This window comes from Oncorhynchus mykiss, chromosome 17 (genome assembly GCF_057628025.1).
Source record: "Oncorhynchus mykiss isolate SJ-2025 chromosome 17, ASM5762802v1, whole genome shotgun sequence".
Lineage (NCBI taxonomy): Eukaryota > Metazoa > Chordata > Actinopteri > Salmoniformes > Salmonidae > Oncorhynchus > Oncorhynchus mykiss.
In genome coordinates this window covers 53608394-53633931 of record NC_143038.1, presented here as the reverse complement: position 1 = coordinate 53633931, position 25538 = coordinate 53608394, and the positions used below count along the sequence as shown (strand labels likewise).

The window sequence follows — 25538 nt, the reverse complement described above, 5'->3', positions numbered from 1 at the left end:
AGTTCCTTCAGTTTCCTCAGGTGCAAACTCTAAATGGAAGACATCTTACCGAATAACTGTCTGACAACACATCCAAAGAGAGCATGTACCACTTAAGGCTATGCAGCAGGGGGAGATTAACAGGCTACAGAGAGGAACATCACTAGCAGTGAGGAGGGACCAGAGTAATCTGTGTAGATTAGCACTCCTGAGTCCCATGAGCTTTACCTTAGTTACAAAGTCAAAGAGAAAGGGGGTTCTACAGACAGCCTAGCAACATCCAACACATAGACACATACCTTACACTGCAACATCCAACACATAGACACACACCTTACACGGCAACATCTATTGTCCTCCCATATGTACACCCATTCCAAAATCATGGGCATTAATATGGAGTTGGTCCCGCCTTTGCTGCGGTAACAGCCTCCACTCTTCTGGGAAGGCTTTCCACTAGATGTTGGAACATTGCTGCGGGGACTTGCTTCCATTCAGCCAAAAGAGCACTAGTGAGGTTGGGCACTGATGTTGGGCGATTAGGCCTGGCTCGCAGTCAGCGTTCCAATTCATCCCAAATGTGTTCGATGGGGTTGAGGTCAGGGCTCTGCGCAGGCCAGTCAAGTTCTTCCACACCGATCTCGACAAACCATTTCTATATGGACCTCGCTTTGTGCATGGGGGCATTGTCATGCTGAAACAGGAAAGGCCCTCCCCCAAACTGTTGCCACAAAATTGGAAGCACAGAATCATCTAGAATGTCAATGTCATCCCTTCACTGGAACTACAGGGCTTAGCACGAACCATGAAAGACAGCCCAAAGACCATTATTCCTCCTCCGCCAAACTTTACAGTTGACAATGTGTATTCTCCTGGCATCCGCCAAACCCAGACAGTTATTGTGCTGAAGTTGCTTCCAGAGGCAGTTTGGAACTCGGTATTGAGTGTAGCAACTGAGGACAGACGATTTTTACGCGCTATGCACTTCAGCACTCGGCAGACCCGTTCTGTGAGCTTTTGTGGCCTAACACTTCATGGCTAAGCCATTGTTGCTCCTAGACATTTCCTCTTCACAATAACAGCCCTTACAGTTTACTGGGGCCACTCTAACAGGGCAGAAATTTGATGAACTGACTTGTTGGAAAGGTGGCATCCTATGATGGTGCCACATTGAAAGTCACTCTTCAGTGTGGCCATTCTACTGCCAATGGTTGTCTATGGAGATTGCGTGGCTGTGTGTTCGATTTTATACACTTGTCAGCAATGGGTGTGGCTGAAATAGCCGGATCCACTCATCCACATACTTTGGCCATGTAGTGTATATTTAAAGTCATTACTATGATGGTGTGTGTGTGTTTGAGAGTGTGTGTGTGTGTGTGTGTGTGTGTGTGTGTGTGTGTGCGTGTTTGAGAGTGTGTGTGTATGAGAGTGAGTGTGTGTGTGTGTGTGAGAGTGTGTGTGTATGAGAGTGTGTGTGTGTGTGTGTGTGTGTGTGTGTGTGTGTGTGTGTGTGTGTGTGTGTGTGTGTGTGTGTGTGTGTGTGTGTGTGTGTGTGTGTGTGTGAGAGAGAGAGAGAGAGAGTGTGTGTTTGTGAGAGTGTGTGTGTGCTACACCAGTGCAGATGAATGGGCAAAACTATCCAAGTATTCATCCTTGCCACACTGACAATTACAATGTAATGGAAAACGTCCATAAGAACATTGAATACAGGATCAATCGGGGTGTCTACGCCTCCTTTTTCAATTGATTTTAATTGTGTTTCCTTTCACTCTCTGCGATAGTTACCATCAGGCTTTAGGAGACTAATGACATCTCTAAACTCTCCTGGACCTGAGCTGCATGTTAAACTACTGGAGGTATGAATGAGTTTCTCTCTGCCTCTGTCTTTCTCACATATCTCCTCCCTATCACCTTGCCTAACCATTATCCTTGTGAAGTTCCCCTTTCACACTCTGCCTATGAAGATATGGGATAATTGCTATGCATAGAATTAGAATTAGTAGACTTTCCAACTGAAAGAAATTATACTTGATCTGTGACCTTCAAGTTGTATGTTTACATCCATATAGAGCATCAAATCAGAGACCTTCAGAGAGATTGAGGAAAAAAGAGAAGGAAAAGGGGAGAAGCTTAAAAATATTTTATGAGTGAAGCAACCTGCTCTGTTTATTAGACATGAACACACTAACTCAAGCAAGAACACATGCACGCACGCATGCACGCAGACACACACACACGCACACACCTCCTCAGTTTGTTTACTGGGATGCCATCTCCTTCCTCCCGCCGTCCCTCCAGGATGATGTACGACAAAACTGGGAAATATTTCGCCAACATGATCTCAGCGAAATGAATTAATAATTCATGCATGATGAAGTCTTTTTAATATTTCAGGCATAATTAATAAGGCGACGCATCACTCCCCTCAAAGAGGAAATCGCATTGAATGTCAACAGCAGATGAATGAGACAGAAGGCAGAACCTGGTTCCCTATCAGTCAGACACCAGCAACCATTCCACACACACAGACCCACCAACACACTCCCTCCCTTCAAAGCTTTCACACACGCTCACACATGTACACACACACACACACACACACACACACACACACACACACACACACACACACACACACACACACACACACACACACACACACACACACACACACACACACACACACACACACACACACACACACACACACACACTCTTTTCAAAGTCCCAGCAGTAGCAGGAAGATAAGGGGAAAGAGGGAGAAGCAGGTATTGGTAATTGGTAAGTTGTAATGTCCGTTGCTCTCGCTCTCTTTCATAAAGTCCACCAGCGAGGAAGAGAGATGGTGTTCCAGAGAGCTCAAGAGTCTAACACATCCCAGCTCTGCTTCCACCTCAAACTCACAGACCTGACCTGGGGAAGTAGATCACTCTGCAGAGAGGTGTCAACACTACTAAGAACCAACGGCCAGATCCCCTCTATGAAGGACAGGAGGGTTACCACTGGATGCTCTAATGGGCCACTGTGGTATGTGGGGGGTGATGCTGTCTCCGCACTACCAGGATCAGAACCACGCTCTGAGCATAGCAGACTGTTTGAGCGACAACTCAGAGTGTGCGCTTTAAGGGCAAAAGTAACACACACACCCTCTGTCAAAGCGTGTGTGTGTTCATGTCTAAAGGCGTCCGCATGCTTCCCAGTTTAAACAGTTCGGAAGGGTTCGTACATATATTATGACAACATTTTTTGACATTTATGTTTGTTTTGGACTTTCCTGTGGGATTTTTCAGCTGTTCATGCAGACACATTTTTTTTTCTAGAGGCAAGCCAAAGTTTGGATCCAAAGTCTACGCCCCTACGTCTGTGATTAGTCAACAGTAGGGATTCTTGAATAAAGTATTTGTTGTCATTCAACGAGACTACTTGTTTTCATGCATTTTTTCCCCTTATTTTTACATCTTACTTTGATGTAAAATTGTGCGACTAAAATCTCCTTGCCAAAAACGCCCAAATTGTTGCCAGATATCCTGAGTTATCTTAGATTAATTTGGACTATTTTGAGGAAGTGTATGCTGGCTACGGCGTTTTAAAATGGACAAAAACAGTACTATAGCTGCTTCTTTTTCGTTTTTTAAATAAAGGTATTTTAAGGGAGTATGCGAGCAACCTCGTTTGGTTTCACTTAGCCAACTTCGGCTAGCCGCCAGCCGAACTGAAACATGTTTAAGCCTTAAACCTTTTCATGAACTAACGAACAAACCACAGGAGGTTGGTGGACCTTAATTGGGGAAGACGGGCTCGTGGTAATGGCCGGAGCAGAATTAGTGGAATGGTATCAAATACACCAAACACGGTTTCCGTTCCAGCCATTATTATGAGCCTTCCGCCCCTCAGCAGCCTCCACTGGAACACACCTACACACACACCTCATAATCTGGTGTGCACCACTGTTACTTCTACAGGGATCTTCCTCAGAAGGCAATGTTTACCAGACCACACAGGCAAGCTCACATTAAACTTGGCATTTCCACTCATCCCTTATTCAGCTACATCTTCCTCATATTCCCCCCTCTGCTCCCACACTTAATCTGTTCACACCCCTGCTCTGCCAAATATGCTGTATTTATTCTCCACTCACCCCCTTTCACTGTCCACCTTTTACTTTGAAAGCCACATACACACAGACAAGCATACACACACACACACACACACACACACACACACACGGGCACACACACGGGCACACACACAGGCACACTCACAGGCACACGGGCACACACACAGGCACACACACTCAGGCACAAACAGCCCTCCTTTGCTTTATAGAGAGATACGATGCTCCCTCAGTCTCCCTAGAGTCTCTGTGTGTGGCGATATTACCAGCCCTGTTATGAGTAATGGCCCAGAGTACTAAAGCTTGAAATAAACTTTAATCAATTTCACAATGTGTGGCTCTGGCTAATCCATTTGCTGCTTTTCAGCTGCACAGCAGAGAGAAACTATAACCAAACAAACACAAACAAATACACACAAGCAAGCAGACACACAAACACACACACACACAGCTCCTAACCACCACCTTATACCACAGATCAGATTAGCCTAACCAAGCATTTGTGTTATACTTACTCATCTGGAAGGCGTCCACATCCAGCCCACGCACACACACTCTCTCCAACCACTCTCCGACTGCAGATTAAACACTAAAGAGTGATCACCATCTACTTCCCATCGCTCTCTCCCTCATCCCTCTCTTCCTGTCTCCTATATTTAGCTCTATCCATGATTTTCTTCTTACCTTTCATCAGAGGCTCCAGTTTTGAGTCATTAAGCAGGCCTGCACAGAGCCCCACTCGGCCCCCACCACCCCACTACATTTATCCACACACAGACCACTTGATCTGATCTCATGCACTCCATTCTATTGCACTCGCCTGATCTTGAGGCCAATTTAATCAACCTATTCAGAGAAATAGTATTTGTGTAAGCTTAAACAAATCTTGATCGTCTGTTGATAGAATGATTGTGGAAACTACACGACATGACCAAAACATCTCTTTCCAAAATCATAGGCATTAATATGGAGTTGGTCCCCCTTTGCTGCTATAACAGCCTCCACTCTTCTGGGAAGGATTTCCACTAGATGTTGGAACATTGCTGCGGGGACTTGCTTCCATTCAGCCATAAGAGCATTAATGGGGTTGGGCATTGATGTTGGGCGATTAGGCCTGGCTCGCAGTCGGCGTTCCAATTCATCCCAAAAAGGTTCGGTGGGATTGAGGTCAGGGCTCTGTGCAGGCCAGTCAAGGTCTTCCACACCGATCTTGACAAATTATTTCTGTATGGCCCTCACTTTGTGCACAGGGGCATTGTCATGCTGAAACAGGAAAGGGCCACATAGTTGGAAGCACAGAATCATCTAGAATGTCATTGTATGCTGTAGCGTTAAGATTTCCCTTCACTGGAACTAAGGGGCCTAGACCGAACCATGAAAAACAGCCTCAGACCATCATTCCTCCTCCACCAAACTTTACAGTTGGCACATCCGCCAAACCCAGATTCGTCGGACGGACTGCCAGACGGTGAAGCGTGATTCACCACTCCAGAGAACGCGTTTCCACTGCTCCAGAGTCTAATGGCAGCAAGGTTTACACCACTCCAGCCACTTGGTATTGCGCATTTTGAACTTAGGCTTGTGTGCGGCTGCTCGGCCATGGAAACCCATTTCATGAAGCTCCAGACAAACAGTTCTTGAACTGACGTTGCTTCCAGAGGCAGTTTGGAACTCGGTAGTGAGTGTTGCAACCGAGGACAGATGATTTTTATGCACTACGCGCTTCAGCACTCGGCGCTCCCGTTCTGTGAGCTTGTGTGGCCTACCACTTCGCGGATTAGCCGCTGTTGCTCCTAGACGTTTCCACTTCACAATAACAGCACTTATAGTTGACTGGGGCAGCTCTAGCAGGGCAGAAATTTGACGAACTGACTTGTTGAAAAGGTAGCATCCTATGATGATGTCACATTGAGCTCTTCTATTGTCAATGTTTGTCTATGGAGATTGCATGGCTGTGCGCTCAATTTTATACACCCGTCAGCAACGGGTGTGGCTGAAATAGCAGAATCCACATATTTGAAGGGGTGTCCACATACTTTTGTATATTTAGTGTATATAAAGTCATCCATATGAATAGTTGGTGAGCAGCTCAGTTTGCTGGCTGACAGCTGAATGTTACCATGCATTTATGAAAATGATGGCAATTATATAATTCATCCTAATGCAGCCTAAGGCTTTGCATTACTAATAAGCTGGCGTGTTTAAAGAACTCCATGTAATATCTTATTCTGCACATCTTACGTAATACAAATCTTACTTCCAAGCCTCCCCCTGTGTGTACGTCAAGAAGAGAGATTTAATTAGGTCAGAGAGGAAGAGGCGAAGCGAGAGGGATAACTAGGCCCAAAATCTGTCTTTTCCATTTTTTGGCCTAAACAAGCGAGGAGTTTTTGCATGGAGGTCAATGAGAGTGTTGAATTTGGTCAACAAAAAATGTAATGGCTTATTTGATGCATGTGGCTTATTTGATCGAACATAAGTTTCGTAATGCTTAGGTTGCTACAAGTCTAATGATATAAGTAAGACACGTGACATCCCGGCAACTTTGATAAAAAAAACACTTTATATCGGATTTGTGCCTGTTGTTCACACTCATATCTGCCCTCTCATTGACTAAAATGGTCCCACCTGATCATGCCTCCACCTGAACTGCCTTCCATTTTTCAAGACATTTAATTTAATCATGAGAGTTGCCACTTGAGTATCTGGTCGATATAATGGATAATCTGTGATTAAGTCAAAACCAACTTTAATTACTCCTCAAATTCCCCCTCACTGCACTTTCCCTCCCCTTCTTCCCTCCCTCCCTCCCTCCATCCATCCATCCATCCATCCATCCATCCATCCCTTCTCTAACATTAGATCAGTATGTTCTGTGCCGAGGAAAGAGAGGAGAGGAGGAAAGAGAGGAGAGTAGAGGAGGGGAGAGGGAGGTAGGACAATGGGTCATCTACATTCCAAATCCATCCACCATCTTCTGCTCTGATTGTAGTGATGTTGATCTTTATAACCCACTTACAGGGCCATCCACAACAGTCAGGAGGACTAAAACCAGTAGAAACACAAGCCCAAACACTTGAAACAAACACAGGATTCACTCAGCCAGGCAGCCAAACAGAGCCATCTGGTTTTGGTCTCATCTCTCTACCTCCACTCCTCCTCCTTCTCTCTTCTCCATCTTTCCCTCCCTTGACTCTCTCTTCCTCAGCCTCCCTCTTTCTGTCTCTCCCTTTTTCTATGTAACAAGTGCACGGTTTGTCCTTGGTAAGGTGTTAGCAGCAGCAGTGATGGTGACGGTAGTGATGTCATCACCAGGAACCCACCGCCTCTCAATGTGACCTACATGCTTTATCGGACACCTCTACCTCACGCCACTCCCTCTCTCTATCTTTCCCTCTGCCTCTATCTCACATCTCTCCCTCTTGATCCTTCTCTCCTCTCTCGCTTTACCTCTCCCTCTCTGTCTTCCTCTCCCATCCACTGTATCCGGAGCTGAAGCATGCCTGAGGTCAGGGTCTAAAATGGAGAGATTACTCAAACAGTACAAAGTCATATTCAATTAGGATGGCGGGATATTGGCTGTACAGTAAATTGCACAATTACTGCAGCACAGTGGCAGATGTGCAGCTCCATTTGCAGGAGTGTGCTGCTGTCAGTAGAGCTGGGTCATTCTATTAGAGCAGCCTCATGATGGGCCATGCTGCTCTGATGCCGTACCTACTTAAACACAGCACAGACACGCTCCGCTCGCCACATTCATGAATGAAAGACAACAAGCCTTGCAGAGCCAGAGAGAGAGGGCTGTCTCTCTCATTAATTAATTTACTCTCTCTCCATCGCTCTTATTTGCTTTCACTCCTGTCATTCTTGTTTTCATCCTCCACCTCAACTCTAATTTTAACACCTTCATTCCCACTTCCTGTTTCTGTTACAGCACTATGTCACATGATGTATTTGCATGATGTAAAAATCCTTAGCACAAAGAGAGAGAGCTACGGCAGAGCTAGGCTATCAGTCCTCTGATCTATTAGCTATAGTAGTTAATGCCAAATTGTAATTATTTCGCCACTATGGCCTATTTATTGCCTTACCTCCCTAATCTTACTACATTTGCACACACTGTACATAGATTTCTCTATTGTGCTATTGACTGTACGTTTGTTTATCCCATGTGTAACTCTGTGTTGTTGTTTTTGTCGAACATCTTTGCTTTATCTTGGCCAGATCGCAGTTGTAAATGAGAACTTGTTCTCAACTAGCCTACCTGGTTAAATAAAGGTGAATTTAAATTCAATAAAAATAGCATACCCTGAGAGCAAGTGGCGCCATTCAGAGGTTCCTGTATGACAACTAAAGCCAGCTAAAGGGTACCTTACAAGCAAACATTGACTGACATAGTAGAGTGTGAAAGACAGACAGCTTGAAAGAGAGATTGAGATGTGCCAACTCAGACAGGGAAAAATAGAGCTGGGAGTGAGAGAAAAGAGGACTTGAACACCACACTAGGAAGCTGCTCTCATCAGCATGCCAAGTCAGGTTTGAGGCTTTGTTTTTCATTCTGTTAGGCTGCCCTCAGCCCTCTGCTCCCTCTAAACATTCAGCTGCCTTGACACAACATCTCTCTGGCTCTCTCAATTACATTTAAATTTAAGGGGCTTTATTGGCATGGGAAACATATGTTTACATTGCCAAAGCAAGTGAAATAGATAATGAACAAATAAACAATAAAAATGAACAGTAAACATTCCAAAAGAATAGAGATGTTTCAAATGTCACATTATGTCTCTATACAGTGTTCTAACGATGTGCAAGTACAAAAGGGAAAATAAATCAACATAAATATGGGTTGTATTTACGATGGTGTTTGTTCTTCACTGGTTGCCCTTTTCTTGTGGCAATAGGTCACAAATATTGCTGCTGTGATTTCACACTGTGGTATTTCACCCAATAGATATGGGAGTTTATCAAAATTGGATTTGATATTCAAATTCTTTGTGGGTCTGTGTAATCTGAGGGAAGTATGTGTCTCTAATATGGTCATACATTTGGCAGGAGGTTAGGAAGTGCAGCTCAGTTTCCACCTCATTTTGTGGGCAGTGTGCACATACAGTAGCCTGCCTATGGCAGACCTGGCAAGGCTATGCTCACTGAGTTAGTACATAGTCAAAGCTTTCCTTAATGTTGGGTCAGGTATTCTGCCACTGTGTACTCTGTTTAGGGCCAAATAGCATTCTAGTTTGCTCAGTTTTTTGTTAATTCTTTCCAGTGTGTCAAGTACTTCTCTTTTGTTTTCTCATGATTTGGTTGGGTCTAATTGTGTTGCTGTCCTGGGGCTCTGCTTGTGTTTGTGAACAGAGCCCCAGGACCAGTTTGCTTAGGGGACTCTTCTCCAGGTTCATCTATCTGTGGGTGATGGCTTTGTTAAGGAAGGTTTGGGAATCGCTTCCATTTACAGTAGGAGGTTGTAGAATTTAACAGCTCTTTTTTGGTAATCAGCAGGTATCGGCCTAATTCTGCTCTGCATGCATTATTTTGTGTTTTACGTTGTACACAGAGGATATTTTTGCAGAATTCTGCATGCAGAGTCTCAATGTGGTGTTTGTCCCATTTTGTTCATTCTTGGTTGGTGAGTGGACCCCAGACCTCACAACCATAAAGGGCTGATGTTTAGGCCGAGGTATGTATAGTTTTTTGTGTGCTCTATTGAAAAGGTGTCTAGATGGAATTTGTATTTGTGGTCCTGGCAACTGGACCATTTTTGGAACACCATTATTTTTGTCTTACTGAGATTTACTGTCATAATTTCCATTTGAAGAAATAATTATACAGAGCTGGAAGAGATATATCAGTGACCAATGACCACCTGTGCTAACAAGATTTATTTCCCTGTTTTTTTGTGGGCAGAAATGATTAAATAATACTATTTCTACATCTTCATTTCATTTCATTGTAAACGCTGAGGACTGTTGTTGACAGGCAAGTCTGTGATTGTCCTAATGTCATTTCAGAACCTCTATGGCAGGCAGTTCTGTAAAGGTTGGCATGGCAACCAGATGCCCTACCATTGTCATAACTCTGCTAGATCTCAAATTACATGTAATTCCCCTGAGTGCTGATGAAATCACTAAAAGGTGTTGGATAATACATAACCCATCACACCTTACACGAGTGACCTGGTCTGAAGACCCCATTCAGTAAATAACGTGCATATTAATCCAATAGGAAACACCCTTAAGTGCATTTTAGGGCAAGTGGAGCACTGCAGATTCAGGGTTGATCCAATGCAGTTTTTCTTTGTCCCCTACTACAGCATACTACTGAATATGCATAGAGGATCCACTCCGAAGCATATTTACACGTCCTCAGAAATACACACAGAAAAACGATACGTGTACAAACACTCATAAGAAGTAAAGGCACACTCTTAGAATCCAAGGACTTAGAGTGGATTTAAGCATAGGCCTACTGACTAAGCAGCACACTAAAGAAAATATATATATTTTGTTTAACATCCTCACAGAAATGACTATCTTTATGAGTTGTTATTTAAGTCACAGCCCTTAATCCTCTAAAGTTAAACTACAGTACAATATATCATCAATGTCCATCTTCATGTATTTTCTTCAAGGCTGCACACAAAACCCAGAGAGCTCTCAACTCAAGCCTGCCAGTGAATGTGAAATGGGCTATGAGGATTGATATGAAACGGACAAGGTGGTGAATTCTCCATCTCATAAATTAGGGTATGTCTCCCATTGAAGCCAGAAGTATTGAGGCTACAAGGGATTTCAAATGAATATCCAGCAAGTTGGGGGTGAGGGGATGGAGGGTGATTTATAGTGCCATTGAGCTAAAAAAAAAAATACGTGGAAAAGTGGAACTTTTCATCAAATCCACCTTAATGTGAACTTTGTAGCGGTGTGTTGAAGAGAAGGCATGAGGGAGGGCCTATTGATCTGGCCTCAGTGTTTCAGTCAGACGCTCACAAAAAGGCAGCTTAAAATATATGGAAAAGCACTTGTAATTATGTAGACTGGACATAACTCACCCGGGGTCATTTGTTTGGTTTATACTGCATATCTTAATTAAGGCCTCAGCCGCTTCACTTTGAGGCAGTAATTCTGATATGAGCAATGACAGGTCATATGTTCAGTCTTTCCAGGTCCTTGATATCCTTTGTCTGCTGTTATGGACTGCCCTCATCAATTCAAACCACAGGTTTTCAACAGAGTTTAAGTCAGGAGACTGAGATGGCCATGGCAAAATGTTGATTTTGCGCTCATTTAACCATTTATTTGTAGGTTTTGATTAGTGTTGTGGGTTATTGTCTTGCTGGAGGATCCACTTGTGGCCAAGTTTCAACCTCCTGGCAGAGGCAACCAGGTTTTTGGCTAAAATGTCCTGGCACTGGAAAAGTTTATGACGCCGTTGACCTTAACAAGGGCCCCAGGACCAGTGGAAGCAAAATTGCCCAAAAATATCAAAGATCCACCACCATATTTGACCATAGGTACGAGGTTATTTTCTGGTTCTGCTTCTGTTTTTCAATGCTAAACCCACCACTGGTGTGCGTGGCCAAAGAGCTCTATTCTCATATCATCTGACCATAGCACCGGTTCCAATCCAAGTGCCAATGCCATTTAGAATATCATTTCAACAAAAAAAAAATGAGCATGGAATATAGCTCAGTATTTGTCTGATTTATTGTACAGTCTTTTTTGCCTGGCCCTGAATGTATACAAAGAATGGCCAAAAATGGCCATAAAGGTACCAAGTCTAGGGCTGTGAGAGTTATTCATCAGTAAACTTGAGTTCACTTTTTGTATTTTTAGTGGACCGTTTTTTTGTTTGTGATTAATTGCATTGTCTGAAAGTCTTCCAAATACAGTGAGAACATACAAAATACATCATCTATACATCTAAAAACATCTAAAAACATCTAAAAACAACAATGTCATGTCAAAACAAGTTGACATTGAGGTTAAAGAATTTGTGCTTTATCAATTTACCTGACTTTGTTGACTAACTTTGGACAAAATCAAGATGTCAATGCTTTTTGTATAAAACATCTTAAATTACAGCTACATTTTGCGATTAATCGTGAGGGGTTCAATCGTCAGAGGTTCCAACTGTAGAACCCAGTTCCTACATATGAATATAAAAATTGATTTTATCAAACAAAACTATGCTACATTTTATCTCTGGGACCCTCAGGATGACAAGAGCAAGATTACTGAATGTAAGTACATTATTTACCTTCAGAGGTGAATGTATCAAACCAGTTGCCGTGATACAAGTTTTGTTGTTGTGCACTCTCTTCAAACAATAGCATGGTATTTTTTCACTGTAATAGCTACTGTAAATTGGACAGTGCAGTTAGATTAACAATAATTTAAGCCTGTCTATGTCCTGGAAAGTGTGCTGTTACTTACAATGTCATTCTAGTCACATTAGCGCATGTTAGCAACAAGGGACACAGATCCCGTAGATCCTTCAGAGGTTACTAAAAGTAAATCCTAAGATTAACTCGATTAAATGTTTTAAATTGTTTGAAAGTCCTAGTACCAACACAATTACAGTTGATCCGAACACATTTCAATGACAGTTTCTTAAGTCATCATTTTATGTATACAACTTCTAAAGAATAACAGACATCCAAATAATAACATATTCACTGGCGTAATAAGGCATCCAATATTGGTGAAATCATCACTTCGCAACCTGGTGAGCTTACAGTAAAACAGTTATAAAGCTCTGTCCGAATTAGCTTGTCGTAATCAGATCCACCAGTATATATTCAGATGACAGATTCCAGAATGGCTACCTCACTGAGGCATAGCAGACTGCCCCATCAGCCCGCCAGAGAGAATGACGCATTAACATGCAGAGAGAGATGAGAGCTTAGAGCTGTGCACAAACTCAGGCAATATCTAGGGACAGCCCTGCATACTGCCTCTCCTCTGCTTCATGTCCCTAAGGCCCCGAGAGAGAGAGAGAGAGAGGATAGAGAGAGAGATATGCAGTTCTGTATTAGTGACAGGTCTGTAGTTGCTGCTAGAATAGCGAGGTATAAGGAGGCTCTCAGCTGTTTGAGAGGAGAAATAGCAGTGGGTAACCGGGCCCCAAAGGGACTGATGTGATTATTAAATATCAGGGTGGGCTACCAGAGTGCCATCGCTGATTCACATGAAAGGGTTAGGAGCCATCAGCATTCTCAAACCAAGCATAACCTACTATCCTCAGCTCTCTCTCTCACTCACTCACTCACTCACTCACTCACTCACTCACTCACTCACTCACTCACTCACTCAAACACTACAGTACCTGCTATAGCACCAGCCTATCCGTTTGTTCAGAAAAAAATATGCCATTTTACAAAATGGAGGGATCTCTGTGACTGTCCTACACAATCTGTATTGTTTTCTTCTTGCTGAAATTACACCCACAGTTACATCAGAGTCTTATATAAGCCTTTAATATTATGCGTGCCATGACACAAAACACCATTAATAGATCTAAGCATCAATACCCAGCTCGCTAAGTGAATCTGTCACCAGCTCTACTTTGCCACGAGCCCCTGGCTTTAATGCAGCGTCGGGCTACAATTAGAGTAGACATGGGAACAGAAATATATTAAAAAAATAAAGATCATTTGTTGCCCGAGGCTTGGTTGCACAGTAAAATATTAATGCTCCTCCTCTGCAAATATCGCTCAGAGGGACAAAAGAAGTCACTTTTTCTCCACAGAAACATTCATAAAATAAAAAGCCCAGAGAATCCCTGAGGCCAGGGCTCTAAAGAACAGGGAGCATAGGCGGAGGAAGAGGGAGAGAGGAGAGAAGGAGAAGGGGGAGAGAGAGAGAGACAGACAGAGAGAGAGAGAGAGAGAGTAAGAACCATTCTGCATTAACACACACACCTGAATAGGCCCAGTAGGACTCCTCGGCCGCTCTTCTGAGTCTGCTCCCGGGCGCTCGGCCATCTTGGCTCCCTTGCGTGGAGCCGGGCTGCCCTCCTGTCAGCGCTGTGTGGGGGAGAGAAAGGAGAAGGATGTCACCAAAATGGCACTGCACTCACTCACTGCGGTAAAACAAAAAAGCACTGCTCTTGCTAACAGCATTCTCATTAAGAAACAGAGACTGACTGTGACTTGGACACAGCCAAATTACACAGCCAGTGCTTACAATGACTTACCAAAACATCCTACCACAAAAGCCACAACAAATTCCTTAAAACTTAGGCATGAATACAGATACATAGATACATAGTGTGGCTCATTGGTAAGAGCCACACTTTGTCAGATCCGATTATGCCAGGCTCATTGTGACTGTGGGGCCTCTGGGATGTGAGCTGCGGGCTGCTGAGTTTTTGGGTAAGAGTCACCCACACTCCTGCCCCTCACTTGCTGTGCCACAAATGGGCTTTGGCAATACCTGGGAATAACTGGCATTTTACATTTTATCTGACCTAAAATGGCCACATGCGGTTATGAGAACAGAGCGAGAGAGCGAGAGAGCGAGAGAGAGAGAGAGAGAGAGAGAGAGAGAGAGAGAGAGAGAGAGCGTCACAGGTAAGAGGACACGTGCTGAGCGCTGGCTGACCGTGTGGTTACCTCCTTACTCACTGCATCACCAAGGACGCTGGGCCACCGGAGATGTCAATCAAAGCCTAATGGTATTTTAAAGGCTGCTCACTGGGCATTGTGGTTACTTAAGGGCTTGATATAAACAATGGGTGACTCTTTGTTTCAATGACAGACCGATTTTTCTCTCTTCTTTAATTCTTGGGGATGTAAGCTTGAGCATGCCTGTGAATGTCAATGAGAGGCCAGTCCATGGCTTTTCTATGAATTACATTATTGATTCCCAATACTCTCCCAACAGAAAATGTTATTATGCAGCCCCACCCTAACCTCTCAATCCACGCCAAACCCATCCTCTCACTATCCTTCTTCTTGCCTTTCTTTCTGTCATTCATTCCCTCTCCCATTGTCTCTTACCCTTGACTCTCTTACTCTAACACACACACACACACATGCACACATGCACACATGCACACACACACACACACACACACACACACACACACACACACACACACACCACACACACACACACACACACACACACACACACACACACACACACACACACACACACACACAAGCTCATCTCATTCTTCCCCACATGCCTGTGAGGCCACAGGAGTTAACCCTGTCCTCTCATGGCTGTAGCACTTCAGCCGTGGCCAGTCATTTAACAGCTAGCCACTATCTACACAGGTGTCCATTAAAGCAGTCAATCAGTCCACAGTGCCAAAGCTATCCCCAGCACTGTAACATAAGAATATAAATGTCAGTGCCAATGATAATATGGGGTGGGGAGGGGAGAGGGAACTAGGGATGGGAGGAGAAGAGGTGCTGATGAGGGGAAAACGCTACAGAGGGATAGATGGCAGAGTTTGGGTAGAATGAGAGGAGAGAAGTAGATAGAGAAAGAGAAGAGGACAGAGTAATACAGTGTCGGGTCATAGTGGGGTGGGACCCTTTTTTCAGCCCAGACCACTCTCTTAGAGACAGTCTCTGGTCACTGTGATGGGCAGCCTGCTGCCTGGCAACTGTTCAACAGGAGGAGAGGAGAGCAGGAGGCGAGAAAGAAGGGAGAAAAGAACAAAGGCCTTCTATGCGTTTTCAGAGGAGGAGGAAGGAGGGGGGAGAGAGGAGGGAACAGGCTTCGACTGGTAGTGCCAGTTTAAAAAAGTCACAAGCAATGTTCCCTCTAAGCTGCACACGTGCGTGGGCACGCAACTCCCCCAGGACTGCCGTGCAGAAGAAATATCAGCCTGCGAAGAGAAGCACGAGATTGAACTTCACTCAACTTTCTGGAGTTTTCCCCGTTAGTTAACACCATCAACGTTTCCCTTTGCTGTGGGAATTGTGATCGAATCAATGCAATATTAGCCACTTTCAGTGCAACATACTGAACTATGCAAGACTTTGTATGCAAAATTAACTATGCAAGAGATTTTGTTGTAGGCAGAGCACATTGGAATAGGATTATCATTCTCTTCTCCTATCCACTGCTCTCTGTCTTCTACCACAACAGTCACCACTTCCCTGCTCTCCCAGACCCTGTCAAAGACTATCAACGTCAACACAGCCAGCAAAGCAGCAAAGATACACACACCACACACGAATGCACACACACACACAGACGCACAAATACAAACCACCACACAAAGACACTAGCAGTCATGTGTCATACTAATGGCGCAGAAAACCCTGTCCTAAAAAACAGCATCTTATTCAAACTCATTGCATAGAGCACATAGTGTTATGAGGGAAATTTAGACAGTCCTTGTTTAACAGTGCAGGCAATGCTAGGGATGTCTCCTATGATCTAATCTTTCTGCGAGAGGTTCCATTCTGCTGCGCTGGTCTAAACAAATTTTTACCTAATTGATTTATAATGTCCTATTTGAGGAATGTGCTCTTATGAGAGAGAGATTGGGGGCTGACATTTTTGTCAGGCCATCTCTGCAGAAACAATGATATGGGGAGATGTAATCGAATAAGGATCCGAGTCTAGAACTATGATTTTCTCATTCAGATCCCCATTAGCTGCTGAAGAAGCAGCAGCTACTCTTCCAAGCCCTGTATCTATATCTATAAAACTTCCCTGAGGCTAAGGTCTCGACTTTAACAGAAAGCCAAATGAAGTAGGCAGTTACGCAGTGTCCTGGAAACAGAGAATGAAGGTGCCATTGGTGGCTTCACAAGGGTAATGAAGTTGTGATTAGCTCTTTTTGGCAAGACCTGCAGCACCTGCAATGTCAACTCCCAGATTCACTAGGATAGAGAACTCACATAGAGCTCTATTTGAAAGGGGTGTTCAGCAAGGTCAGAATGCACGCACACACACACACACCAACAAAAACACACACCTTGCAAAATCTGCATGGCAAATACAATATACGTGAATGCCAACAACAACAAATGTGCTTCCTTGCTCCAACTGTACGTACTGCCAGAACTCCATAAAGCAGAAAGAAACTGAAACTTTGACTGACCCTGTCTTTTGTTTCCACACCGAGTGAATCACACAAAAGTTCCTCTTGAGAAAAGAGATGGAAAGCATTGGTTCCTGCCATCCACCCATCCCAGCAGACCAGCCATTGAAGCTATTGCTGCATGTTTGCTATCACTTCATTCAAACACAGAATGTACTTAAACTTGGATTTTTTTATACAACTTCAGTGGTTCGAGGAGGCAGAATGGGGTGTCCAGAAACACACAGGTGGGTGCACGTACACACACACACCGAGCACCGTGTGTGTGTGTGTGTGTGTGTGTGTGTGTGTGTGTGTGTGTGTGTGTGTGTGTGTGTGTGTGTGTGCGTGCGTGCGTGCGTGCGTGTGTGTGCGTGCGTGTCAGCCAGGGTAGTCCTCACTACTGTAATACACTTAATTAGCATTCTTTTCATCTCTCTCCAATACGTCCTTACTGCTGAAGGACATCCGCGACAGGCAAACACACACACACACACACACACACACTAACGCCTACTAACAGAACTACAAACACAAACAACCACACACACACACATACTGGCAGTCCAAAACACTTGCATGGTGGTGGTCAGAGAGTAACAGCTGTCACGTTAAATAAACCTTGCAGGGCTGTAATAGTCCTCCACATACTCTCTGGTGGGTGACCAGATCCTCTGCCAGAGGGACAGGCATAGGGGCTTGGGAAGGGATTAAGAGGGGGCTGGGGCTGTGAATGGGGGGTGTGAGGAATGGGGGCTGGGATGTTGGTCTTGGCATTGGGCTATAGGTTAGACGCTGTGGTTGGGCCTAGGGCACAGTGTTGAGACTGGGTAGGGAGAGCAGCAGAGATGAGAGGGAATCAGTCCCCAGAGAAAAGACAACCCAGCATGGGGTGAGTTCACTACAGTCTCAGCCAAAGGCAGTGAGAGAAGCACACAGAGGGAGAGAGAGAGAGATGGCGAGAGAGCGCTGTAAAGCCAAAATGCTGGTGCATCGTCCATAAAGCAGAAACACTGGGAGGCAACACGAGAGCGTGTCGGAAGCACATTACTCAAATGGGTCTTTAGTGTAGTGGAAAATGCACTTGAAGACACGCGCTTGTTCCAAGCGCCAGTCTCCCTTTGTGTTTTCTCCCTGTATTGATCTGCTATAGACAGGAGACAGTATGCACCACGGCTGGTCACTCCATGCACACTGATGTTAATTAATAGGCGGTCTGCAAAGGACAAGGTCGCTGAGCCAAACACAAAGCTAATGCTGACAGCTCCACTGTGAAGACGTACAGTCCAGATACAGTTAACTTCGCCTTTTGTCCACCGCAATCACAAACACAGGGGCTGCCATGGGTTCCTTTATACTCCTATCACACAACAAGGCACATGATGTCACTGTGAAAGACATGGCCCATTCATGTTTCAGTAGACACCGCCTTCAGATACCCATTTAAAGCACACCATGGAACCAAGTCCCTTATAGATATTGTCTTTGTTCTTTGTTCATACCCTTTATTTTTGTAAATATAAAAAAAATATTTTTACCCCAATTTCATGATATCCAATTGGTAGTACCAGTCTTGTCCCATCGCTGCAACTCCCGTACGGCGAAGGTTGAGAGCCATGCGTCCTCCGAAACAGGATCCTGCCAAGCCGCACTGCTTCTTGACACACTGCTCGCTTAACCCGGAAGCCAGCTGCAACACTGCGTCGGAGGAAACACTGTACAACTGGTGACCGAAGTCAGTGTGCATGCGCCCGGCCCGCCACAAAAAGTCGCTAGAGGACATCCCGCAGGGCCAATTGTGCGCTGCTTCATGGGTCTCCCGGTCGCGGCTGGCTGCAACACAGCCTGGGATCGAACCGGGGTCAGTAGTGATGCAGTGTCTTAGACCGCTGAGCCACTGAGGCCGTTGTGTTCATACCCTTTAAGAGTTCCAGAGACACAATTATTCTTATTTTATTTATAAAAAATAAAAATAAAAATATTTAACTAGGCAAGTCAGTTAAGAACAAATTTGTTTTTACAATGAGGGCCTACTTGATAAAGGTTAGAGAAGTCCTTTATAGCATTGCCCGATAGCAATGACCAAATCTACAGTACAGTGCTTCCCTGTGAGGGAGCAGTTATCTCATAAGAATGCAGAGCAAAGGACTGTGAGTTATCTTTAGTTATGTTCCGGCTGATTGGTGGATGAGGGAGAGGTGATTTGTGGGAGTTGTCTTCGCTTACATTTTATTTTTCTACCTGCATTCATCTCTGGCATTCATGGAGGCAGGAAATAAAGATAAATGAGATGCAGTCGTTTTTTTTCTTCTGTTTTTTCTTCTAAACGGAGGCTTGAAGGTCAGTGCATATGAAACAATCCATAACACATGTCACTTAGCAAAATCCAAGTACAGACAATAGACATCTGCTACTGCACCTCTCTCTCTCTCATTCTCTCACTCTGTCTTTCTCTCTGTCTCTGCATTGCAGTACAGGGTGAAATGGGTTGTTCTGCTAATAACTCATGTAATTCCCATGTGACGATTCGATAATCATGGATGGATCTATGTCCTTTAGGCTTACACTACGCTGTAAGAGGGATGCAAACGCCAAAGCATGAACAGCGATCAATGCTGTCTGGGCTCTTTTTCATATCTCAAGTGTGCTGCTACAGCATTGTCCTTTTTAATGTATGACCCTGTAGCATTTACTGTATGGCCACACGCTGCTGCAATCTTGGAAATGAGGTTGTTAAGCTCAAAGGGGCCATCTGGGTAAAAAAAAAGGATGAATACACAAATAAAAAGTGGGCAGGAGTTGGCCACCTGTGGTTTAATGGGTTGTCTTCATGACATTGAGGACAGTCAAGTTAAAGCTAGTACTGTATGTCAGACACAACAACCCCCACCACTTCACCTGTAGACATAAAACAACCCCCACCCCTTCATCTGTAGACATATAACAACCCCCATCCCTTCAACTGTAGACATATAACAACCCCCACCAATTCATCTGTAGACATATAACAACCCCCACCCCTTCATCTGTAGACATATAACAACCCCCACCCCTTCAACTGTAGACATATAACAACCCCCACCCCTTCATCTGTAGACAAAAACAACCCCCACTCCTTCATCTGTAGACATATAACAACCCCCACCCCTTCATCTGTAGACATATAACAACCCCCACCCCTTCATCTGTAGACATAAAACAACCCCCACCACTTCAACTGTAGACATAAAACAACCCCCATCCCTTCAACTGTAGACATATAACAACCCCCACCAATTCATCTGTAGACATATAACAACCCCCACCCCTTCATCTGTAGACATATAACAACCCCCACCCCTTCATCTGTAGACATATAACAACCCCCACCCCTTCAACTGTAGACATATAACAACCCCCACCCCTTCAACTGTAGACATATAACAACCCCCACCCCTTCATCTGTAGACATATAACAACCCCCACCCCTTCATCTGTAGACATATAACAACCCCCACCCCTTCAACTGTAGACATATAACAACCCCCACCCCTTCAACTGTAGACATATAACAACCCCCACCCCTTCATCTGTAGACATATAACAACCCCCACCCCTTCAACTGTAGACATATAACAACCCCCACCCCTTCATCTGTAGACATATAACAACCCCCACCCCTTCAACTGTAGACATATAACAACCCCCACCCCTTCAACTGTAGACATATAACAACCCCCATCCCTTCAACTGTAGACATATAACAACCCCCACCCCTTCAACTGTAGACATATAACAACCCCCACCCCTTCATCTGTAGACATATAACAACCCCCACCCCTTCAACTGTAGACATATAACAACCCCCATCCCTTCAACTGTAGACATATAACAACCCCCACCCCTTCATCTGTAGACATATAACAACCCCCACCCCTTCATCTGTAGACATATAACAACCCACACCCCTTCATCTGTAGACATATAACAACCCCCACCCCTTCAACTGTAGACATAAAACAACCCCCATCCCTTCAACTGTAGACATATAACAACCCCCACCAATTCATCTGTAGACATATAACAACCCCCACCCCTTCAACTGTAGACATATAACAACCCCCACCCCTTCAACTGTAGACATATAACAACCCCTTTGCCATAGCTTCCTTTCAGCTATTAGGACTCATTGTATTGAGTGTCGGGATGAATACGGAACCAGTGGATGACGCCAGCTCATATGCTCCACTGTAACAAGGGCAGATCCTCTTCAGATTGAATGACACAGAGCATTAAATAGAAAGGGTAATGTATAACAGCCAATCACTCTCATGTTTTAGTACACTGGTATTTTCATACAGAAGTCAAAGTCACGTTACTGTAAAGTCTAATGGAGAGAGTAACAGTATACAGTATACAAATGAAATGCATACTTGAGTCATCGTCTGACTCTGAGATTATAGGCATTTTGCAAATGCCATCTGATGAATAATTCAGAATCAATAGCCTAGACCTTCACCGCTCCTGCAAGCCAGAGACTTAAATTTAGGGGTCAAGATCAGCTCAATGTAGCTCCAATACTGAAACGGCCTCAGGGTCTTTATGTTCAACCCATACACCATCGTAAGAGCATAGTTAATCTGTTCTTTCTATGACGCACAGCGATAATCCCACATTCCCCCATTTCCTGACCTACGACCTCTCCCAGAGTGCATTGCATGTTGAGGTGTTCCAGGATGTGAATCCATCTGTTTTTTGGGCAGTCGTTTCCAACTCCCTTTGGATCCATATGGGCACCTGTGACCCGTTTACTTATCCCACCCAATGCCAACCTGCAAGGTTAAGGTGAAGTATCATTATTATTAATATCCTTCTTTGTGTGTTTGTATTAGTCTCCGTCTCCTCTCTCTCTCAGAGATTATTCTCCCTGGGTTCTGGTTCTCAGTTTTTCCTGACAAATATGGCCACCGTTGCAGCCGTGGTGAGCATTGAAATTGAGATCTGAGAGATTCATGCATTCCTCTTGACAAGATTAAGACACCTGAATGGTAAAGCTGCAAGCCAAGCACCAGAGAAAGGGTTCTTTGGGGTGTGTATTAAATTGCATTGGAGAGCCGATAAACAGAGTTCTGGCAGGAGCAGAAGTTGCAGAGAGTAATCCTGCGGTATGGGATGTGGATCAGTGATTCCCCCTCCTAGGGCTCAACGAAACAGATCCCCTCCCCCACCCCCCCTCCTGGAGTGCTAGGTGCCTGCACACTTGAATTAAAGGGTACCTACAGTGCCTTGCGAAAGTATTCGGCCCCCTTGAACTTTGCGACCTTTTGCCACATTTCAGGCTTCAAACATAAAGATATAAAACTGTATTTTTTTGTGAAGAATCAACAACAAGTGGGACACAATCATGAAGTGGAACGACATTTATTGGATATTTCAAACTTTTTTAACAAATCAAAAACTGAAAAATTGGGCGTGCAAAATTATTCAGCCCCCTTAAGTTAATACTTTGTAGCGCCACCTTTAGCTGCGATTACAGCTGTAAGTCGCTTGGGGTATGTCTCTATCAGTTTTGCACATCGAGAGACTGACATTTTTTCCCATTCCTCCTTGCAAAACAGCTCGAGCTCAGTGAGGTTGGATGGAGAGCATTTGTGAACAGCAGTTTTCAGTTCTTTCCACAGATTCTCGATTGGATTCAGGTCTGGACTTTGACTTGGCCATTCTAACACCTGGATATGTTTATTTTTTAACCATTCCATTGTAGATTTTGCTTTATGTTTTGGATCATTGTCTTTTTGGAAGACAAATCTCCATCCCAGTCTCAGGTCTTTTGCAGACTCCATCAGGTTTTCTTCCAGAATGGTCCTGTATTTGGCTCCATCCATCTTCCCATCAATTTTAACCATCTTCCCTGTCCCTGCTGAAGAAAAGCAGGCTCAAACCATGATGCTGCCACCACCATGTTTGACAGTGGGGATGGTGTGTTCAGCTGTGTTGCTTTTACGCCAAACATAACGTTTTGCATTGTTGCCAAAAAGTTCAATTTTGGTTTCATCTGACCAGAGCACCTTCTTCCACATGTTTGGTGTGTCTCCCAGGTGGCTTGTGGCAAACTTTAAACAATACTTTTTTTATGGATATCTTTAAGAAATGGCTTTCTTCTTGCCACTCTTCTATAAAGGCCAGATTTGTGCAATATACAAATGATTGTTGTCCTATGGACAGAGTCTCCCACCTCAGCTGTAGATCTCTGCAGTTCATCCAGAGTGATCATGGGCCTCTTGGCTGCATCTCTGATCAATCTTCTCCTTGTATGAGCTGAAAGTTTAGAGGGACGGCCAGGTCTTGGTAGATTTGCAGTGGTCTGATACTCCTTCCATTTCAATATTATTGCTTGCACAGTGCTCCTTGGGATGTTTAAAGCTTGGGAAATCTTTTTGTATCCAAATCCAGCTTTAAACCTCTTCACAACAGTATCTCGGACCTGCCTGGTGTGTTCCTTGTTCTTCAGGATGCTCTCTGCGCTTTTAACGGACCTCTGAGACTATCACAGTGCAGGTGCATTTATACAGAGACTTGATTACACACAGGTGGATTGTATTTATCATCATTAGTCATTTAGGTCAACATTGGATCATTCAGAGATCCTCACTGAACTTCTGGAGAGAGTTTGCTGCACTGAAAGTAAAGGGGCTGAATAATTTTGCACGCCCAATTTTTCAGTTTTTGATTTGTTAAAAAAGTTTGAAATATCCAATAAATGTCGTTCCACTTCATGATTGTGTCCCACTTGTTGTTGATTCTTCACAAAAAAATACAGTTTTATATCTTTATGTTTGAAGCCTGAAATGTGGCAAAAGGTTGCAAAGTTCAAGGGGGCCGAATACTTTCGCAAGGCACTGTACTCTCAAAAATCAAATTCTTCAATTTCTTAGATTTTTTACAGACCTGTCCAAAAAAGGTCTGTAAAAATTGTGAATTTCTGACTCAGTTTCTCTGTTTCAATAGTAGGCCTACTATTAGCCTACTGCACAGTACAGCTTGGGTTGGCCTGAAAGTGAAAGACCAATATGGGATTCATCATTTTAGATTATTCAGTGTACATTGCATTCTGGAAAGTATTGAGACCCCTTGACTTTTTCACATTTTGTTATGTTACAGCCTTATTCTAAAATGTTTAAATAGTTTTTCTCCCCGAAATCAATCTACACACAATACCCAATAATGACAGAACAAAAACAGGTTTTAGACATTTTTGCACATAAAATTACATTTACATAAGTATTCAGACCATTTATTCAGTACTTTATTGAAGTACCTTTGGCAGAGATTACTACCTCGAGTCTTCTTGGGTATGATGCTATAAGCTAGGCACACCTGTATTTGGGGAGATACTCCCATTCTTCTCTGCTGATCCTCTCAAGCTCTGTCAGGTTGGATGGGGAGCTGCACAACTATTTTCAGGTCTCTCCAGAGATGATCGTTCGGGCTCTGGCTGGGCTACTCAAGGACATTCAGAGACTTGTTCCGAAGCCACTCCTGCGTTGTTCCCTCAATCCTGACTAGTCTCACAGTCCCTGCCGCTGAAAAACATCCCCACAGCATGATGCTGCCACCACCATGCTTCACCATAAGGATGGTGTAAGGTTTCCTCCAGACGTGATGCTTGGCATTCAGGTCAAAGAGTTATGCTTGTCATTCAGGTTAAATAATTTAATCTTGGTTTCATCAGACCAGAAAATCTTGTTTCTCATAGTCTGAGAGTCCTTTAGGTGCCTTTTGCCCAACTCCATGCGGGCTGTAATGTGCCTTTTACTGAGGAGTGGCTTCCGTCTGGCCACTTTACCATAAAGGCCTGATTGGTGGAGTGCTGCAGAGATGGTTGTGCTTCTGGAATGTTCTCTGGAGCTCTGTCAGAGTGACTTCCCTGACAAAGGCCCTTCTCCCCCGATTGCTCAGTTTGGCTAGGTGGCCAGACCTAGGAAGAGTCTTGGTAGTTCCAAAGTTCTTCCATTTAAGAGTAATAACCATTTGTTGGTACCCTTCCCCAGATCTTGCCTCAACACAATCCTGTCTTGAAGCTCTATGGACAATTCCTTCAACCTCACGGCTTGGGTTTTGCTCTGAAATGCACTGTCATCTATGAGACCTTATATAAACAGGTGTATGCCTTTCCAAATCATGTCCAATCAATTGAATTTACCACAGGTGGACTCCAACTTCTACAAATTGTAGAAACATCTCAAGGATGATACATTTAATCCGTAACATAACTTTTGGATTATCCAAACTCAGTAACATAATCTGATTAAATTCTGTTACTTTTAGATTACTTTCCCCTTAGAAGAAGACAAAAATGTATGTTACCAATTGAACGACATCGTTTGCAGGATAAATTAATGTTAAAGTTTACATAGCT

At 44.0% G+C, this 25538-nt stretch overlaps 1 protein-coding gene across 4 annotated transcripts in view; it reads right to left on the bottom strand.

The window, feature by feature from the left end:
* LOC110494487 (receptor-type tyrosine-protein phosphatase gamma) overlaps positions 1-25538 on the bottom strand; it is a 316560-nt gene that overhangs the window by 216455 nt on the left and 74567 nt on the right. For all 4 annotated transcript variants that reach the window (XR_016488024.1, XM_036950543.2, XM_036950544.2 and 1 more), the window contains exon 2: positions 14013-14117. Coding sequence is in view for 3 of the 4 variants with exons in the window: in XM_036950543.2 (XP_036806438.1) it covers positions 14013-14117 (105 nt within the window). In the remaining variant the exon portion in view is untranslated. The remainder of the gene's footprint in view (positions 1-14012; positions 14118-25538) is intronic.